At 39.0% G+C, this 16715-nt stretch overlaps 1 protein-coding gene across 3 annotated transcripts in view; it reads right to left on the bottom strand.

Moving 5' to 3' along the window:
- The window catches only part of arhgap22b (Rho GTPase activating protein 22b), a 53142-nt gene that overhangs the window by 8089 nt on the left and 28338 nt on the right, over nt 1-16715 (bottom strand). For 2 of the 3 annotated variants that reach the window (XM_079577958.1, XM_079577956.1), the window contains 2 exons: nt 9926-10054; nt 78-285 (listed from right to left, as the gene is read on the bottom strand). In XM_079577958.1, coding sequence (XP_079434084.1) covers nt 78-285; nt 9926-10001 — 284 coding nt within the window. In that variant the 5' untranslated portion in view covers nt 10002-10054. Of the gene's footprint in view, nt 1-77; nt 286-9925; nt 10055-13555; nt 13957-16715 lie in introns of those variants that run through there. The other variant, XM_079577957.1, reaches the window with a different exon arrangement.

The following is a 16715-nucleotide window of genomic DNA, read 5'->3' as shown; positions in this document are numbered from 1 at the left end:
CAAATGTCCTGTTACGCTTTATTCAGGCTTTGGAAAACAAGAGAAAAACACTTTAATCTTCTCTTCAGTACACACACCTATCAAACAGAGGCTTGTCTCCGCAGTCAAAGGCCTCCTGCAGCTCCTTGACCAGGTTGGCCTGTCCCGGCATCCTGAAGAGGCCCTCCTCGTCCAGGCCTCTCTCCCTGATGAAGTCCACACACTGCTCCACCAGCAGAGGGGCCAGCCGGGGCCCGAACTTCTTCTCATACTGCACCGTGTCCTCCAGGCGCTGGCCGAAGATCCCTGTGGAGCAGACGCACACGCGAGGCAGAGAAGGTTATGTAACGTAATCATGCACCCGCAGCAAAATGCCCGGATAGAATGTAAACTTCAAGCTATGCACAGATACAGTGACATCGAGAGTGGATCTCTCCTTCTGTGGTCCTCCCTCTGGGTTTTTTTATTTTATTATTATTATTTAAGTTCAGTGATGGACATTTATAAGAGGAGGCTAATGAGAATATCGGAATGATACAGGCAGAATATGCTCCTTACATTGTTATTTTTGCATGTTTAATGTCGGGCCGGGACTTTTTTTTGATTCACTACGATTGATTAATTAATTACATAAGGTTTAGTGAGGTTAAAAATATGAATCGAAATTAATCGCACTTAACTTTCAACAGTTCAGTTTCTTTTGTTTCCTGCAGACGTTGCTTAGGCACAAACAACACGTAAAGCCAAAAACGATTTGACAGTCAAAGTTGTTTGTTCACACAGTTAAGCGCCGACATGAACCTATTTAACCTCTTAACTCCCGCCTGAACCGAGAGGATCTTTTTCCTCACGTCATCACATTTTTTTCCATCATTTTTTTCTAGTCATTTTTGTAACTTTTTTGTCATTTTTTGTCACATTTTTGTCATTTTTTCATCAGTTTTTTAATACATTTTTTGTCGTTTTTTGTCACATTTTGTCATTTTTTTGTCACATTTTTGTCATATTTTTGTAGCATTTTGTTACATTTTTCTCATTTTTTTTTCATTTTTTTGTCACATTTTTGTCATTTTTTCGTCAGTTATTAATCAATTTTTTTTTCATTTTTTGTCATATTTTGTCATTTTTTGGCCAAATTTTTATCAAATTTTTGTCACTTTTTTTGTCACATTTTTGTCATTTTTCTTCAATTGTTTGTCAATTTCTTGTGTCATTTTTGCCACTTTTTCCATCAATTTTTCGTCACTTTTTTGTCAATGTTTTCTCACTTTTTTGTCACATTTCCATCATTGTTTTCGTCTCAGTTTTGTTGCTATTTTTCACAGCTTTTTTTCCAGAAGCTTTTGGACTGGGGTAAAGCCAAACTGGAGAAAATGTGCTCGGTTCAGGTGGGAGTTAAAGGGGTTAAAAAGATCATTCTCCAAAAAGTATTTGAAATGTTCACACAGGCCTCACATCTCCACTTCCGATGAGTTCGGAAAATACAAAGAAGCTTCTAAAGTATACCTCTAAAAAATAAATACAACCCCGAAATAAATGCTGCTTAAATGCGATTAATTAATTACAAAGGCCATAATAAACACGATTAAATTGTTTTAATCGAGTCCCACCACTAGTTTATTGCTATTGCTGTAATATGTTCAACCCAAGATGGCACGACCCTAACCTTAAAGTGTTTTGATAGAAATCGGACCTTCAATTGTAACTTTTCTCACAGTGTGATTTAACCACTATACAAGGCGGAATTTCCCACAGTGATAACTATGCATTAAAGCTACACCGCGTAGAATTTTACCCAAAAAATAAAACTGAAATACAAGCCTTTATTTTATGACAGATATTTTCAGCATTGAAATATATATCGAACAAACATGTGATTTTGCTGTGAGCGGCTCAGCTCTCCTGAGACGTGACATGACTTTACCGGGAGTGGGTGCGTCTCCAGCTCGTCTCCATGGAGATGTCGACTAAAGTCAGTAGAATTTGAGATTTAAACAGGTTATAGGTTCCCATCCAAATCCATCCTTTGATTTCTCATTGCAGAAATAGCATTTTCTGTCGAGCTGGTCATTAGGAGCATGTTTTGTACTGATGGCAACAGTATAGTCCAGAATGTTACGCAGTGTGCCTTTAAATAACCAAACAGCTCCCTGTAATATGTATCAAATATGTCAAAGCAAATATTTTACGCTAACCATATTGGTAACACTTTACATTACGGGCCGGTAAGTCCTTGTACTTACAGTGGTAATTCTAGATACTGATGGTGGTACCTACAGTGGTAAATACTAGTAATAATAGTGGTACTTCTAGGTACTTATTGTGGTACTTAAAGGATACTATAGTGAGAATTACAAGGTATGTACTTCTAGAAACAGTAGTAACTCTTAGTAATGAAGGTTGTACTTCTTGTTTTCCCTAATGCTGTTTTATGTTGTTTTATAGTCACACAATCCAAGAAATTACTTCAGTACCTCATTTACTTCCTATGAATTGCTGCTGTAGTATCCTTGAATCACCAGTAAGTACCATAGTAAATAGAAGTACAACCTTCATTACTAAGAGTTACCCCTGTATCTCTTAGAAATGAGAGACAGTGTTAATTTTGACAACATATTTTATTTTAATTTTAGTCTTAGTCTTTTGACTAAAATGTAGTTTAATTTTAGTCGAGATTTAGTCTATTTTTTTTTTTCAATTTTAGTCTAGTTTTAGTCGACTAAAATTGCATGTCAATTTAGTCGACTAAATTTAAGACTAATTTAGTCGACTTTGCATTGATAATATTCATTATAATCATATTTAATCTTGTTCCTCTGCTTCATGGAGCTGCTCCACATGAACAAAGCTCAGAGCTGATCCTTTGGCAGAGAATTTACATGATCTGAGGCTCTTTCAGACGGTCAATAGAAGTTTGGATGATTTTAGTCTCTCCTTTTCATTTTTATTTAGTCTTATTTTAGTCGACTAAAATATCTGAACATTTTAGTCATAGTTTTAGTCTCATGAGAAACTCTTAATTTAGTTTTAGTCCAATTTTAGTCGTCAAAAATATCACTTTGACTAAAATTGAGACTAAATATTTTAGTCGACGAAATTAACACTGATGAGAGATACAGTGGTAACTCTGACTCCCTAACCCTAACCCCAATTACTAGTAATTAGTACAAAATAAGTACCACTGTCATTACTAGTAATTACCACTGTAAGTACCATGGACTTACCGGCCCGTAATGTAAAGTGTTACCGCAACCTAAGAAGTTTCAAAGGCAGATTAAATGTTCTTTTTCTCTGACTGAGCTCTCTCTGAAGCAATAAACTGTCCCACAGCCAGCATGTATTTCCCAGATATTTCTAGTACTGCAGTATATCCACAAAGAGCAGAGTTACCTGTGAGGTGGCTGCAGCAGCTCGCGGGCAGCTCGCAGTAGTCATAATAAGTCACTGAACACGTGCTGCACAGAAGCAGGGCGCTTTTATCGTACATCCTAATGCCACATTTGATCAGGTTAATCCATTCCGGCTCCGGCATCGGACTGGCGACTGTATTTACTCAATATAAAGCGAACTGACAACTTAAGAAGGAAAGCTGCGTGGGGAAAGTGTCTGTCCGGAGAAGAGCAGCTGACAGCAGGACTGACTGAGGGTCAGGGCACCGCGGTGTGTTAACCACCATCTACAAGCTGGCGACAGATCTATTTTAGACCAAGAACAGAGAGCGACCACCTCCAGCCGGGAGAATATACGGAAGCAAATGAAATATGACCAAGGGAGAACTGTAAACTATAGGGTAAACAAGCGGAGCGCGTGCGAGCAACACAAATGTAAGCTAGGGCTAATGTCAATGCTGCTATCTGGGAAGCTAGGTAAAGAAACTCACTGTCCCTGGTAAAACGAAGTGCATTTATTTACCAAAATACTGTTTTATTTTGTTATTATTATGTAGGTGTAATATTGGCGATATAAATAAAATGCATGTCTAGTTTTTCAAATATATAGGCTACTCTGTCTAAGCTAGCAAATGTGAGCAGGTGCAGCCGACACTAACAGGTTCATTAGCTCGCTGTCACTGCCAGGTGTGAGTTACACTTTTGGTAACGCTAGAAAAAACCCTAATGTCAAGCTAGTTTTATTCTCCTTGGATAGTCTTCACACGCTACAGTCTATCTCAAAGAGACTGTAGCGTGTACTTTCTTCCAGTAGTTTGCCATAAGCAGAGGTGGTTACATTTACTCAAGTACAAACACTATACAGAGTTTAAAAATGTTAAAATTATGTATTTTCCTCCCCCTACAGCCATGTCCTGATGTGTAGAATGAGCCCAGACCTGTTCACCAAAATCCTGCACTGTCACTCATTAAGGTGTTGATTAGGGCTGAAACAACTAATCGATTAATCAATGACTAATCGTTTATTGAAGCAGTCAACAACTATTGTAGTGATCGATTAATCGTTTTCTGTTTCACACAAACTCAAATAGAGCAAAAATGACATGAAAATGTAGTATTTCTGATGAAAACCTACTTTGTTTTTCATAGTAAGTGTATGTAGTGTTTTGTGCATTGCAAATTTCATTAATATCTGTCTGTGTCTCATCCAAACAGAAATCAGAATTAGCTGTAAGAGCCTCCAACAAGCATTTACTTTAAGTTTACTCCAACACGTCCTCAAGCGACACCACTTCAGCTTTATGTGATCAAAAATTGAAAAAAATCTAATTTTCCTACACCATTCACAGCCAAGCGATTTATCGATTAATCGTAAGAATAATCGATAGATTAATCGATGACACAATAATCGTTAGTTGCAGCTCTAGTGTTAATTCGGTCCGAATTGCCGTCATGCACGAGCTTAATATAGAAGGTGCAGTTACACGTATGACCTGAGGTGGCAGTAGTGAATATAAAATGACTAACTTGCATCTAGGGACCAGCTCGACACAGAAAATGCTATTTTTGCAGTGGGTAATCAAAGACTGGATGAGGACCTAACCCTAACCTCAAATTCTGCTGCGTTCAGTGCACATCTCCATGGAAACGAGCTGGAGACGTCCCCACCCCGATAAAGTTACTGTCATGTCTTAGCAGAGCTGAGCCGCTCACAGCAAAAGCACGTTTGTTTGTACATTCATGAGGTATTTTTCAATGGTGATAATATATCTGCCATAAAATAAATGCATGTATTTGATTCGATTTTTTTGTTCAAATTTTACGCGGTGTGGCTTTAAATCTTTTAATGAATGAATGAATGAATCAGACTTCTTACACTCAAACAGTTCCGCAGTTACAGTTAAACAGTAATTTGCTAGTTTGGCCATATTGCATGAATTCTATACATAATGGCACCAAATGTTGGAAGAAGTCATCAGAGATTCTTCGCTACGTATGTGATTGGTATGCCATTTTTATTTTCCTATAGGCAAGTCTATATTAATATGCAGTCTGTACGGCAGCCTTGTAATGTGACACTTGTCCCTTCAGCTGCTGCAAACGTCCCATTTCACACCCTGGCGTGCTTTGGTTATATTTCTGGACTCATGTCAAGTACACTAGTTAGGCATCCCGCCACCACTGTATCCATCGGACAGGCTCGTGCTATAAAAAGATAGAGTCCTAAACCAATGACATTTTTATATATGAAGTGGCACTCCGGCGCAAAGTAACCCCAATTATATTTCATCTCAGACCTTTTCATTTGCGGATGACAGGGAACTCGATAACACTGTCTCTCTCTTCATTCTAAATCTGTGCTCTGTCAGGTGCAGCGGCAGGAAGACTAATAATAGGACTTGAAGGTGAGAATCAACTGCAGGCTGAAGAAATGACACTTGAGGTGAGGAGGCGATGCCTGGGGTCTTGGCGTTCAGGAGTGTAACTGTGCGCTAATATATGGCCCTGTGTCGGATGTCGTTATGTACATATTTCATTTCAGGCGTCAAGAAAGTCTGGAGAGCGAAGAGAGACGGCTGGTGTGAAGACCAAAAACAAGCTGCAGTTTAAAATGTGGACGCTGTTGTGGTAAGACAAGAGAAAGGAGTTTAACCGCTTAACTCCCGCCTGAACCGAGAGCATTTTCTCCAGTTCAGCTTTACCCAAATCCTGTAGGCCAGAGTAACACCTCATTTGAAAACTAAATTGATCTTTTTCCTCACATTATCAGATTTTTTTTCATCACTTTTTTTGTTGGGCAGTCATGTCATTTTTGTCAAATTTTCGTGACTTTTTTGTCACTTTCGTTATTTTTTTTTTAGATTTTTTTTGTCACTTTTTCGTCAAATTATTCGCATTTTTTCGTCAATTTCTTATCACTTTTTTGGCCATTTTTTCCTCAATTTTTCGTAAAAGTTTTCTCAATTTTTTGTCCAATTTTCGTCCATTTTTTTTGTCACTTTTTCGTCAAATTATTCGCATTTTTTCGTCAAATTCTTATCACTTTTTTGTCAATTTTTTGTCAATTTTTTGTCCATTTTTTGTCAATTTTTCGTCAAATTTTTCTTACTTTTTTGTCAATTTTTTGTCAATTTTTTTGTCACTTTTTCATCCGTTTTTTCTCAATTTTTTTCACATTTTCATCCTTGTTTTCGTCTCAGTTTTGTTGCTATTTTCACACCTTTTTTCCCGGAAGCTTTTAGATTGGGGTAAAGCTGGAGAAAAAGTGCTCGGTTCAGGTGGGAGTTAAGGGGTTAAAGATTATAAATTTAGAAATGTATATTAGTTATTCAGCAGTTTGGCGCCCTTGGGAAGATCGGGGTTTGCCTCCCCTTACCTCTCACTTTTTCGTCAAATTTTTTCGTTTTTTTTTTGTCCATTTTTTGGTCACTTTTTCGTCAAATTATTCGCATTTTTTCATCAAATTCTTATCACTTTTTTTGTCAATTTTTTGTCAATTTTTCGTCAAATTTTTCTCACTTTTTTGTCAATTTTTTTGTCACTTTTTCGTCCATTTTTTCCGACTTTTTTCACATTTTAATCCTTGTTTTCATCTCAGTTTTGTTGCTATTTTCACACCTTTTTTCCCAGAAGCTTTTAGATTGGGGTAAAGCTGGAGAAAAAGTGCTCGGTTCAGGTGGGAGTGAAGGGGTTAAAGAATATAAATTTAGAAATGTATATTAGTTATTCAGCAGTTTGGCGCCCTTGGGAAGATCGGGGTTTGCCTCCCCTTACCTCTCACTTTTTTGTCAATTTTTTTCGATTTTTTTTCGTCCATTTTTTGGTCACTTTTTCGTCAAATTATTCGCATTTTTTCGTCAAATTCGTATCACTTATTTTGTCAATTTTTTGTCAATTTTTCGTCAAATTTTCTCACTTTTTTGTCAATTTTTTGTCAATTTTTCGTCAAATTTTCTCACTTTTTTGTCAATTTTTTTGTCACTTTTTCGTCCATTTTTTCCGACTTTTTTCACATTTTCATCCTTGTTTTCATCTCAGTTTTGTTGCTATTTTCACACCTTTTTTCCCAGAAGCTTTTGGATTGGGGTAAAGCTGGAGAAAAAGTGCTCGGTCCAGGTGGGAGTTAAGGGGTTAAAGAATATAAATTTAGAAATGTATATTAGTTATTCAGCAGTTTGGCGCCCTTGGGAAGATCGGGGTTTGCCCCCCTCCTTACCTCTCACTTTTTCATCAAATTTTTTCGTTTTGTTTTTCGTCCATTTTTTGGTCACTTTTTCGTCAAATTATTCGCATTTTTTCGTCAAATTCTTATCACTTTTTTGTCAATTTTTCGTCAATTTTTCGTCAAATTTTTCTTACTTTTTTGTCAATTTATTGTCAATTTTTTTGTCACTTTTTCGTCCGTTTTTTTCTCACTTTTTTCACATTTTCATCCTTGTTTTCGTCTCAGTTTTGTTGCTATTTTCACACCTTTTTTCCCAGAAGCTTTTAGATTGAGGTAAAGCTGGAGAAAAAGTGCTCGGTTCAGGTGGGAGTGAAGGGGTTAAAGATTATAAATTTAGAAATGTATATTAGTTATTCAGCAGATTGGCGCCCTTGGGAAGATTGGGGTTTGCCTCCCCTTACCTCTCACTTTTTCGTCAAATTTTTTCGTTTTTTTTCCCGTCCATTTTTTGGTCACTTTTTCGTCAAATTATTCGCATTTTTTCATCAAATTCTTATCACTTTTTTTGTCAATTTTTCGTCAAATTTTTCTCACTTTTTTGTCAATTTTTTTGTCACTTTTTCGTCCGTTTTTTCCGACTTTTTTCACATTTTAATCCTTGTTTTCATCTCAATTTTGTTGCTATTTTCACACCTTTTTTCCAGAAGCTTTTAGATTGGGGTAAAGCTGGAGAAAAAGTGCTCGGTTCAGGTGGGAGTTAAGGGGTTAAAGAATATAAATTTAGAAATGTATATTAGTTATTCAGCAGTTTGGCGCCCTTGGGAAGATTGGGGTTTGCCTCCCCTTAGCTCTCATCTCAAATAATGAACAACCTTGGGCAAGAGGTGTCGACTTCAGCAGCCCTAGCGGTGAAAACTGGTGAAAATAAAAGTATTCAGTTCAATTAACTGCATTTTTAGCTCTCTCTCCAGTAGATTGCTGCCTCCTTGGTTGGCTATGCCCAGAGCTGGCCTCGTTATTCAGTCACAAAGTCATAATTGAAAGGACATTTAGCCGCGATTACTCAAACACTAATGAACGGCTCAATGTTAATGGCTTTTCTTTCTGGACTAGGCTCCAGCCCTCTCTCTGCAGTGTTGGTGGTAACGTATTACAAAAGTAAGGAGTTACAAAAATGTATAACTTTTTTCTTAAGAATATAGCATATTACTGAAACAAATTATGGTAGTATATTAGTCGTTACAATTCAATTAACTCGATTTTCAAGTGCATTTAACCTCTTAACTCCCACCTGGACGGATCCCATTTTCTCCAGTTTTGCTTTACCCTAATCAAAACGCTTCTTGGGAAAAAAGCACCAAAACAGCCACAAAAATAAGAAGAAAAGAAGGATGTAAACGCAACAAAAATGTGACAAAAAGTCAACAAAAATGTGACAAGAAGTCAACAAAAATTTGACAAAAATTCAACCAAAAATGTGACAAAAATTCAACAAAAAGTGACAAAAATTCAACCAAAAAGTGACAAAAATTCAACAAAAATGTGACAAAAATTCAACCAAAGAGTGACAAAAATTCAACAAAAATGTGACAAAAATTCAACAAAATGTGACAAAAACTCAACCAAAAAGTGACAAAAATTCAACAAAAATGTGATAAAAATTCAACCAAAAAGTGACAAAAATTCAACAAAAAGTGACAAAAATTCAACCAAAAAGTGACAAAAATTCAACCAAAAAGTGACAAAAATTCAACCAAAAAGTGACAAAAAGTCAACAAAAATGTGACAAAAACTCAACCAAAAAGTGACGAAAATTCAACACAGGCCTATATAATAACCTAAGAGGACAGAATGCATTTGGTTTAGGCGGGTGGTAAGAGGTTAAATGTCTAAATGTAAAAATGCCAAATGTTATCATAAGAGAATGGGGAAAGTGAAGGAAATCTTTGACTGCACTTTTATTATGACTATTTTCAGTTTAGATTTTCCCAAAAGTAACTCAGAAGTAACTCAGTAGTGTAACTCAGCTACATTTTTGAAGCAATAATATGTAAAACAAGCATTGTACATTTTTAAAGCTGTTACTACTAATATAGAATATATTATGATTTAACTTGCCCAACAGTGTCCATCTGAAAATCATGGCAGGCATTAAATAATGTTGTAAACTCAACCAATCAGATATTAACTTTTAACAAATCTACATTTCTATCTAGCTTTTAATTTACCTGTTGGTTTATTTTCTATCACACCCTAGGCCCAGGAAAATGACCAAAAATGATGATGAAATAGTGCACTGTTTTTGATTTGTTAGCTTTTGCCCCTGCACCTTGCACAGCCATCAGACTCTTTTCTGTGTCGTGTTCAGATGCGGTGGAGTTGAAAGCCTTACCTCCGCCAAAAGGAGCCCAGATGACCCGACGTATGGCCTTGACCCAGTCGTCCATGTCGCTCTGAGTGTTGGCCATGAGCAGGAAGGACTCATGGCTGATGGGCGCCCGGTCCTTCTCTCCACTTCCACCTGCAGACACACGAGAAGGTATCATTTTTACTATGCGTATTCGTTAAGTGTCGATCTGGATGAGAGAAGTTTCCTCTTTGTTGCAGTACAATTGTGTTGCCACTAGAGGGCACAGTTACTCTGGGCAAACTCAAATATTTACCCCATTCATGACTGCAAGGCCTGTGGAACTTGAATATATGAAGTATTTAGTTTGAAAACAAAATGTAGTGTAAGTTTCAATCTTTTATTTCATTCATAAAAATGAAACTAAAGATATCAAGCAAATACATATGAATTATTAGCGTTGAAAAGAAAATGTGTAGCTCATTTCCCTCACTGCTGTGTGATGTCGCTGCTTCAGTCACAGTCAGTGTTGTCACAGTCATTAAGCCTTGAGGAATCCAAATAGAAACAGAGGTGCCATAAAGCTAAGTGCCATTGTCACCATCTTCCCAAAGTCACACCGTCCTGATGAACAGCACCGTCAAACGGCCTGTGGATGTGCCCCACGTCCTGCGGGCCAGCGCCTCAAAATACTCTCCTCCCAGCAAACCCTAATCTGAGGATGTGTTTGCATAAGTATAACACATGTTGATAATGGAAAGGAAAAAAACATGGAGGAGCTTGATTTGTAATCCTGGTGATTTCAACATTAAACAAATACATACATGACAAATAAAGCACTTTGGCTTCGGCTGCACTGAGATCAGAGATATTACATTCTGTGATATTTCACGTTTAAATTTAGCAAGACTACCCTTTTGGGAAGTAATTGCTGTAAGTATATGTAATTGGTAGGTATAAAGAAGAAAGAAATGTGAGAAGTCATTTATGTGTCAGTATTTGCTTTGATGATGAATCACATGTCATAATAAAGTGAACAAACAAAGAGATTTGAGTATTTCGAGAAGAATATCAGTAATACTGTGCTTTGGTGCACAAAAAGCATCTGTAATCTTGGTGCCAGTCTGAAGGGGGTTCTCCCAAGTGTATATTATTTTATATTACTTGGTCTGTCTGTGGCATGTGTTGGGCTCCACGCCACATACAGTATACGATAAGATAAAGGAAATGAACTAAAAAATAATGATAATAAAAAAATCTCTATACTCATCTTTCTACCTTGAAAAATGTCATAATGTACTTCACAAGCCAAAATGAGCAATATTTGATACTTCATCAAACAAAAAACAGTTGCAACTTTAAAGCTGTTGTAATTATATTGATAATAATACACAAAATCAACTTGAGACAGTAAAAGTTACAGGTTCAGAGCTGTTTGATTCTTATCCCTCCATAAAACAGCTGCTGGGAGCCATTTACTCAACTATGAAATTAATATGTCTTAAAAACACATTTGACATTATCCATATTCCAACTGTCTCTGAAACACACGTGGGACTTCCATCATGTCAGATACGCATTACACAAATCAAATGTTTGAAAACCTCTTTCTGATATAGCTCATAATAATAAAATCAGCATGGCCACCGTTCTCCTGCACTAGTACAAGCATTACAAATTAAGATTCTTCAGTGGGTTTTTAAACGCGTGCAAATCGATACTAAACTAATGAGGACCGTTGGCAATTTTCTTCCCATTTGCCTTCAGTTCAAGAGGCCAATTAAAGTGAAAAGAGTGGAGTCTGTGACATAAAGAAGCTTGGAGGACCCTTATTAGCCCTCACTGAGAGTACACAGATCCATTAGAAGCGAGCGGTTAGTCCAAAAGCAGCGAGTGGAACCTTCGCCGGCCCCGATTGGACAGATAAATGACCGGTACAAAGATCTCCTTTTGGAGCCAATTAAGACAGCACTTTACACACACACTATTCCACTCCAGCTCGCCCCGCTCTCAGCACAAAGTCTCAGTGATGGATTGATTTCTATTGCTCCGGTCTGGATAGTGACATTTAAGCCCCTCTGTAGTGCACGCTGCTTCCGTTGGGAGTTTGTGGTTATTGAAGGTACAGTATAGCGTATCTGTAGTCATTATTGCGGGGGTAGGGTTCAGGAAATGTCAGACTGCTGTCGCTTCGGAGAGTAAAACAGTAAGTGCGATGCTTTGTGTTTGATTATTATGTTAGAATCGAACTCTGAGAGATGCAAATGAAATGATGAACATCCCTGGAGCAGTGAAGAACAAGGCGTGATATGACACACACATGATCCATAAACATAAGACAGCCTGACAGACATTACTGCGTGACCTTGTTCCACCCTTGATGCCCGCTCTTGCTTTCCCGGGCACAGCGTTCTCGCCACACTGCAGCGGAGGATGAGCATCTCACTTAATCATCCTGTCAGGCATGGAACAAGCCCAAGTGATCAGTTACTCAACACCGCAGGACTTGAAGGAACCTAAAGGAAATATATGACATACTGTGCATACCGCTGATGATGGACTGGATCAGGCCTTTTCATTCGTCACATGGAGCGCTGTGGGTAACTATCATTTCAGTAACCAATAAGCTCCTGGCTCTTCATCAGCCACAATCCCCATGAAGGAACGATGCACAGGGAAGCTTTTACGTAATTGCCCTATGTGTGATGTTTGTCTTGGACCTGCTAGCTAAAGAGAAAACGTACACAACCTGTTAGCCTATTAGACACACTCTCAAAACGACACCAAAAATGGCTGTAGAAATGAATAATTAATAATTGAGGTGAAATGGTTTAATCAGTGCTGCCCGAGATCTTGAGAGAACACTATAGGCTGCTAACTGCCTTTCGGGGCATCTGGACTTTATCTTTGCTGATGAATTTATAACGTCTTGTCTGTTGAATGAATCATGAGACTTGAGACCTGTGAGTGAAGTCTACCCGAAGTCTGCTCCTCTTCCGTTCTCTTTGAATATGAGGCTGTTTTTGGTCAGATGCATTAGCGTTACAGTGGCGCAAATAGCCTTCTGTACACTGCCATTCAAACACTATGGTCTCAATGCATTGTGGTGCCTCTCAGAGCACTGTACAAATCGCACATCTAATTGTGAGGCTTGTCATGAACAATACAGGTCGATATCTTCCTAAGATTCAGATTCAGTCAGAAATGTGCTGCTCTAGTTTCCTGAAATTACAATTGTAGCTAGGACAGAATACAAATCAATCCACGAACAGTAGAGATTCCTGCAAAAATTTCAACAAAACAGTCATATCTTGTTAAAATAAAACATTGCTCAGACATTGGTTATGAACACATACTATAAATTAGACTTAAAATGCGAACGAAAGGCGCTCCCAGCTGAGTTTGTCTTACATGCTGAAAGTTATCACACTCCAAATTCCGTTCAAATTCCTGTCTAGACACAGACTTTCAAACAACGCCCCATAGTATCATCCACAAAGAAGCTTCGCTGCGTAGTAAAACCAAAATAAAGTAAGTAAATTATTCCAAAAGTCAAAGTCTGGCCGTTAATGTGCGCCCCATCCGTCTGGAAAGTTACCCCAGACGCTCCTCTCGGGACCGTCCCCATTGAAGCCCCGCTCTTGTAAAAACTCTCCAGCATCTGCTTCCCGTTACCTTGGAGATGCTGTTTCTTCAGCCGCTGGGGCTTGCAGCACACCGGCCCCATGCCTGAGCAGCCCGGTCCGGGGCCGCCGAGTCCCTCCACGAGCAGCAGCAGCAGCAGCAGCAGCGGGCAGCACCGGCGAACCGCACCGGCCCGTGAGGCATCGCTCGGTGCCAGCCACAGCCGACGGACTAGCTCCTCTCCTTGGCCTTCGCTCTTTTTACTGGGGCCATTCAGCAGGTCTGTTCCCTCAGCCCCCTGGGGAGAAGCAAATCCCTGAGGAGGACTGGGACAAGGCTCTCCCTCTCTGTCCCGGGCTGTCACCGAGTGTGCGCTCAATGGGAATGGGCCGGCTTTCACTCTCTGCCAAACAAACTTGTACACACAGGACAGAGCAGACAATGCTAATCGATCCCTGAGACACTGGCAACACACTTCAGGCCTTTTCTTTCTCCATTTAGCCTCATTACGGAGCCCACAGTGGGACTATGGAACTTAAAGCTCCAGCAAAATGGTTCAAGCGACAAAAGTAACCACTCCTTAGCCGTCAGCTTGACTTTGGCTTTTAGTGGATACTTGTTGCTCCCTCTAATTAAAGTATTGTACAGTACAGTTCTAAGGGACACATACAATGGATGCAAAAGAGTGTTCCATTTTTCAACTGAGTGTTATTATCTGTCACGTTTCCGTTTACGTGGATGGACATGTACACAATAGACAGTGAAGAAGACCTTTTGGGACTAACTGTATTGACTGCACAGTCTGTTGGCCCACTAACCCATATTCAGACCACCACACTCAACTACAGCGACTGCAGCTTGTTTGTTGTTGGCTAGTTTTTATTGTATGTATAAAGACTCAATCATGTGCCATTCACAAAGGCCTGAACTTGAAGTCAGCTCTGATCATTTGTTTGTGCTGCTGCCGTAAGGATGAATAACACGCACATGTTGCTGCTTCTCTTTGACGCTCCCTAGAATTATTCTAAACGGCAAGAACTGTGTGGCACAAGTCAGTATTACAGTTGGATTATTTGCTTCAAACAAATATGGATTACAGCTTTTAGTCGGCCTTTCACAAAGCATTTTGCAATGTTAAGTCATTTGATCGTTTCCCCTGTGCCCGCCGCTGTGAGACAGGAGCACATGACTGAGCTTTGTTTTGAGCCACTGCTTTGTTTGTCTGCAATTGTACTGGCTGAAGGCAAGCTTATAATTACCTCACCAAGAAATTCAAAGCGAGCTCTTACTTTTGTGCGCTCATGCACCATTTGAGAGCAACGGACAGAAAGTAACAAAGATTTCAATCGGATCTTGGACCTTGAGTTCCTTCAGACAAAGCTGATGTAGAGGCTACAGTAAAACGGTAAATAGTCTTGATCACAATTTCAACATTACCACAGTCTTCTATCACAGTCTTTACATTGCCTTTAAAAGGTATGGAGGCTCCGACCTGTGATCACCTTTCCATATTTATTGTTATATCGCCCAGCCCTATTAAATATGTACTTCAATCCTACCTTATTCTCTATGTCTTAAAATTGGGCTGTCAACTTCATTTATTCTGTCTCATTCCATTGTTTTATGTCTTATCATCCAATAGGCGCTTCTGTGTTTCTTATCTCTGATATCGTTCTTGTATCTTGCTATTGCAGCACAGCCGTCTCCTTTATAAACATGGCTGTGGAGGAGTCTCCTGTGGCTAAACACACACACACAGTGGTCCTGGAGCACAGGCCATCAGTCACTGACAGCACCCAGATGAACTGTCTGGCTCCCGGGCTCTTTCGGGGACAAGCCTCTTATTACAGTAGAGAATGGAGCACTGAAATAGAAATGATTGATCAACTCTGATGAAACAAAGTGTGCCTCCATCTTGGGTCCCTTGGTTATGTCTGTTCACAGGTGCTATGTAGACAATTTTTGTGCTTTTTTAAACAATAAGACTAAAAAAGTACACACTATAGTTCAAAATATTGGATTTCTAAACTTGCAATTGACAATCAAAAATCTGTCGTTGACGCCTGCTGCTGACATGCTCAATTCCAGCTTCCATCCCTAAGACTTTACTCCTCACAATAATGCAGGATGAACTTCCCATAACAATAAATGTCTTTTGTGAAATCCCCTTACAATGCTTTTACTGTAATTGATTAATTTTATGTTGATGTCCAGAGGAGAAGGAGCAACAAAAACAGAGGTTAGGTAACTTTGTGTGAACGAGCAAGAAAAATAGTGTCAATACAGAGCGAAATAGTGCTCAAGACAGAGCGAGTCCAAACAAGACTTAAAAATAGTGCTCAAGACAGAGCGAAATAGTGCTCAAGACAGAGCGAGTCAAAACAAGACTTAAAATAGTTCTCAAGACAGAGCGAATCTAAACAAGACTTAAAAATGCATATAACTGAAAGAATCTTATCTGCACTCTTGCCTCTTACGTAATTGATTAATTCTATGTTGATGTTTTTATTGATTGTATTTGTTTTCTTATTATTTATGCAACTGTGAAGCACTTTGAATTGCCTTGTGTATGAATTGTGCTCTACAAATAAACTTGCCTTGCCTTATAACTTCCTAACACAGACATGAGTGAAACCTGGAGCATGACTGGTGGTCAGCGTACACGGCTCTGGCATTTAGCCTCCGCTGTGGGCCCATTGCATTCACACCAGTCTGCCATGTTGACCGGCCATAAACAAAACACACAGAGGCTCACAAGCCCACAGGCCATTCTAAACACAGAGAGAGACCTCTGAGCAAATACTGACTGCGCAGGAAAAAAAAAAAAAAACATTACTGGACCCAGGTGCCTGTGTCCTTGTCCATCTTCTACTTCTTGTACATTAGAGATAACAGCAAATTCAATATTCACAGCTATAGGAGTCACAAGTGGAGAATGAATTGGGAGAGCTCGTAAACGGAACAAACCAACCCGTGTTTAGCCCCGAGGTGGGACTTGGTGAAGCAACACATGAAGAATGACGTCCCCGGTCAGTGTCCAGAGATGTACAACCCACAGCTGCTCCCAGTGATGGAGAGCCTTTTTGGATCCTATTTATTTTTTATTCCCTCGTGTTGAGAATGAATCACCTTTGTCCACAAGTAAGAAACACTGTTGTAGCACACTCTACAAAAACGCTTGTGTCTCTTCACTTGCTGAAGTTCTTGTTTT

Source organism: Gobius niger, assembly GCF_951799975.1.
Source record: "Gobius niger genome assembly, chromosome: 19".
Lineage (NCBI taxonomy): Eukaryota > Metazoa > Chordata > Actinopteri > Gobiiformes > Gobiidae > Gobius > Gobius niger.
The sequence above is the reverse complement of the archived record's forward strand: the minus strand, read 5'-3'. Positions and strand labels throughout refer to the sequence as shown.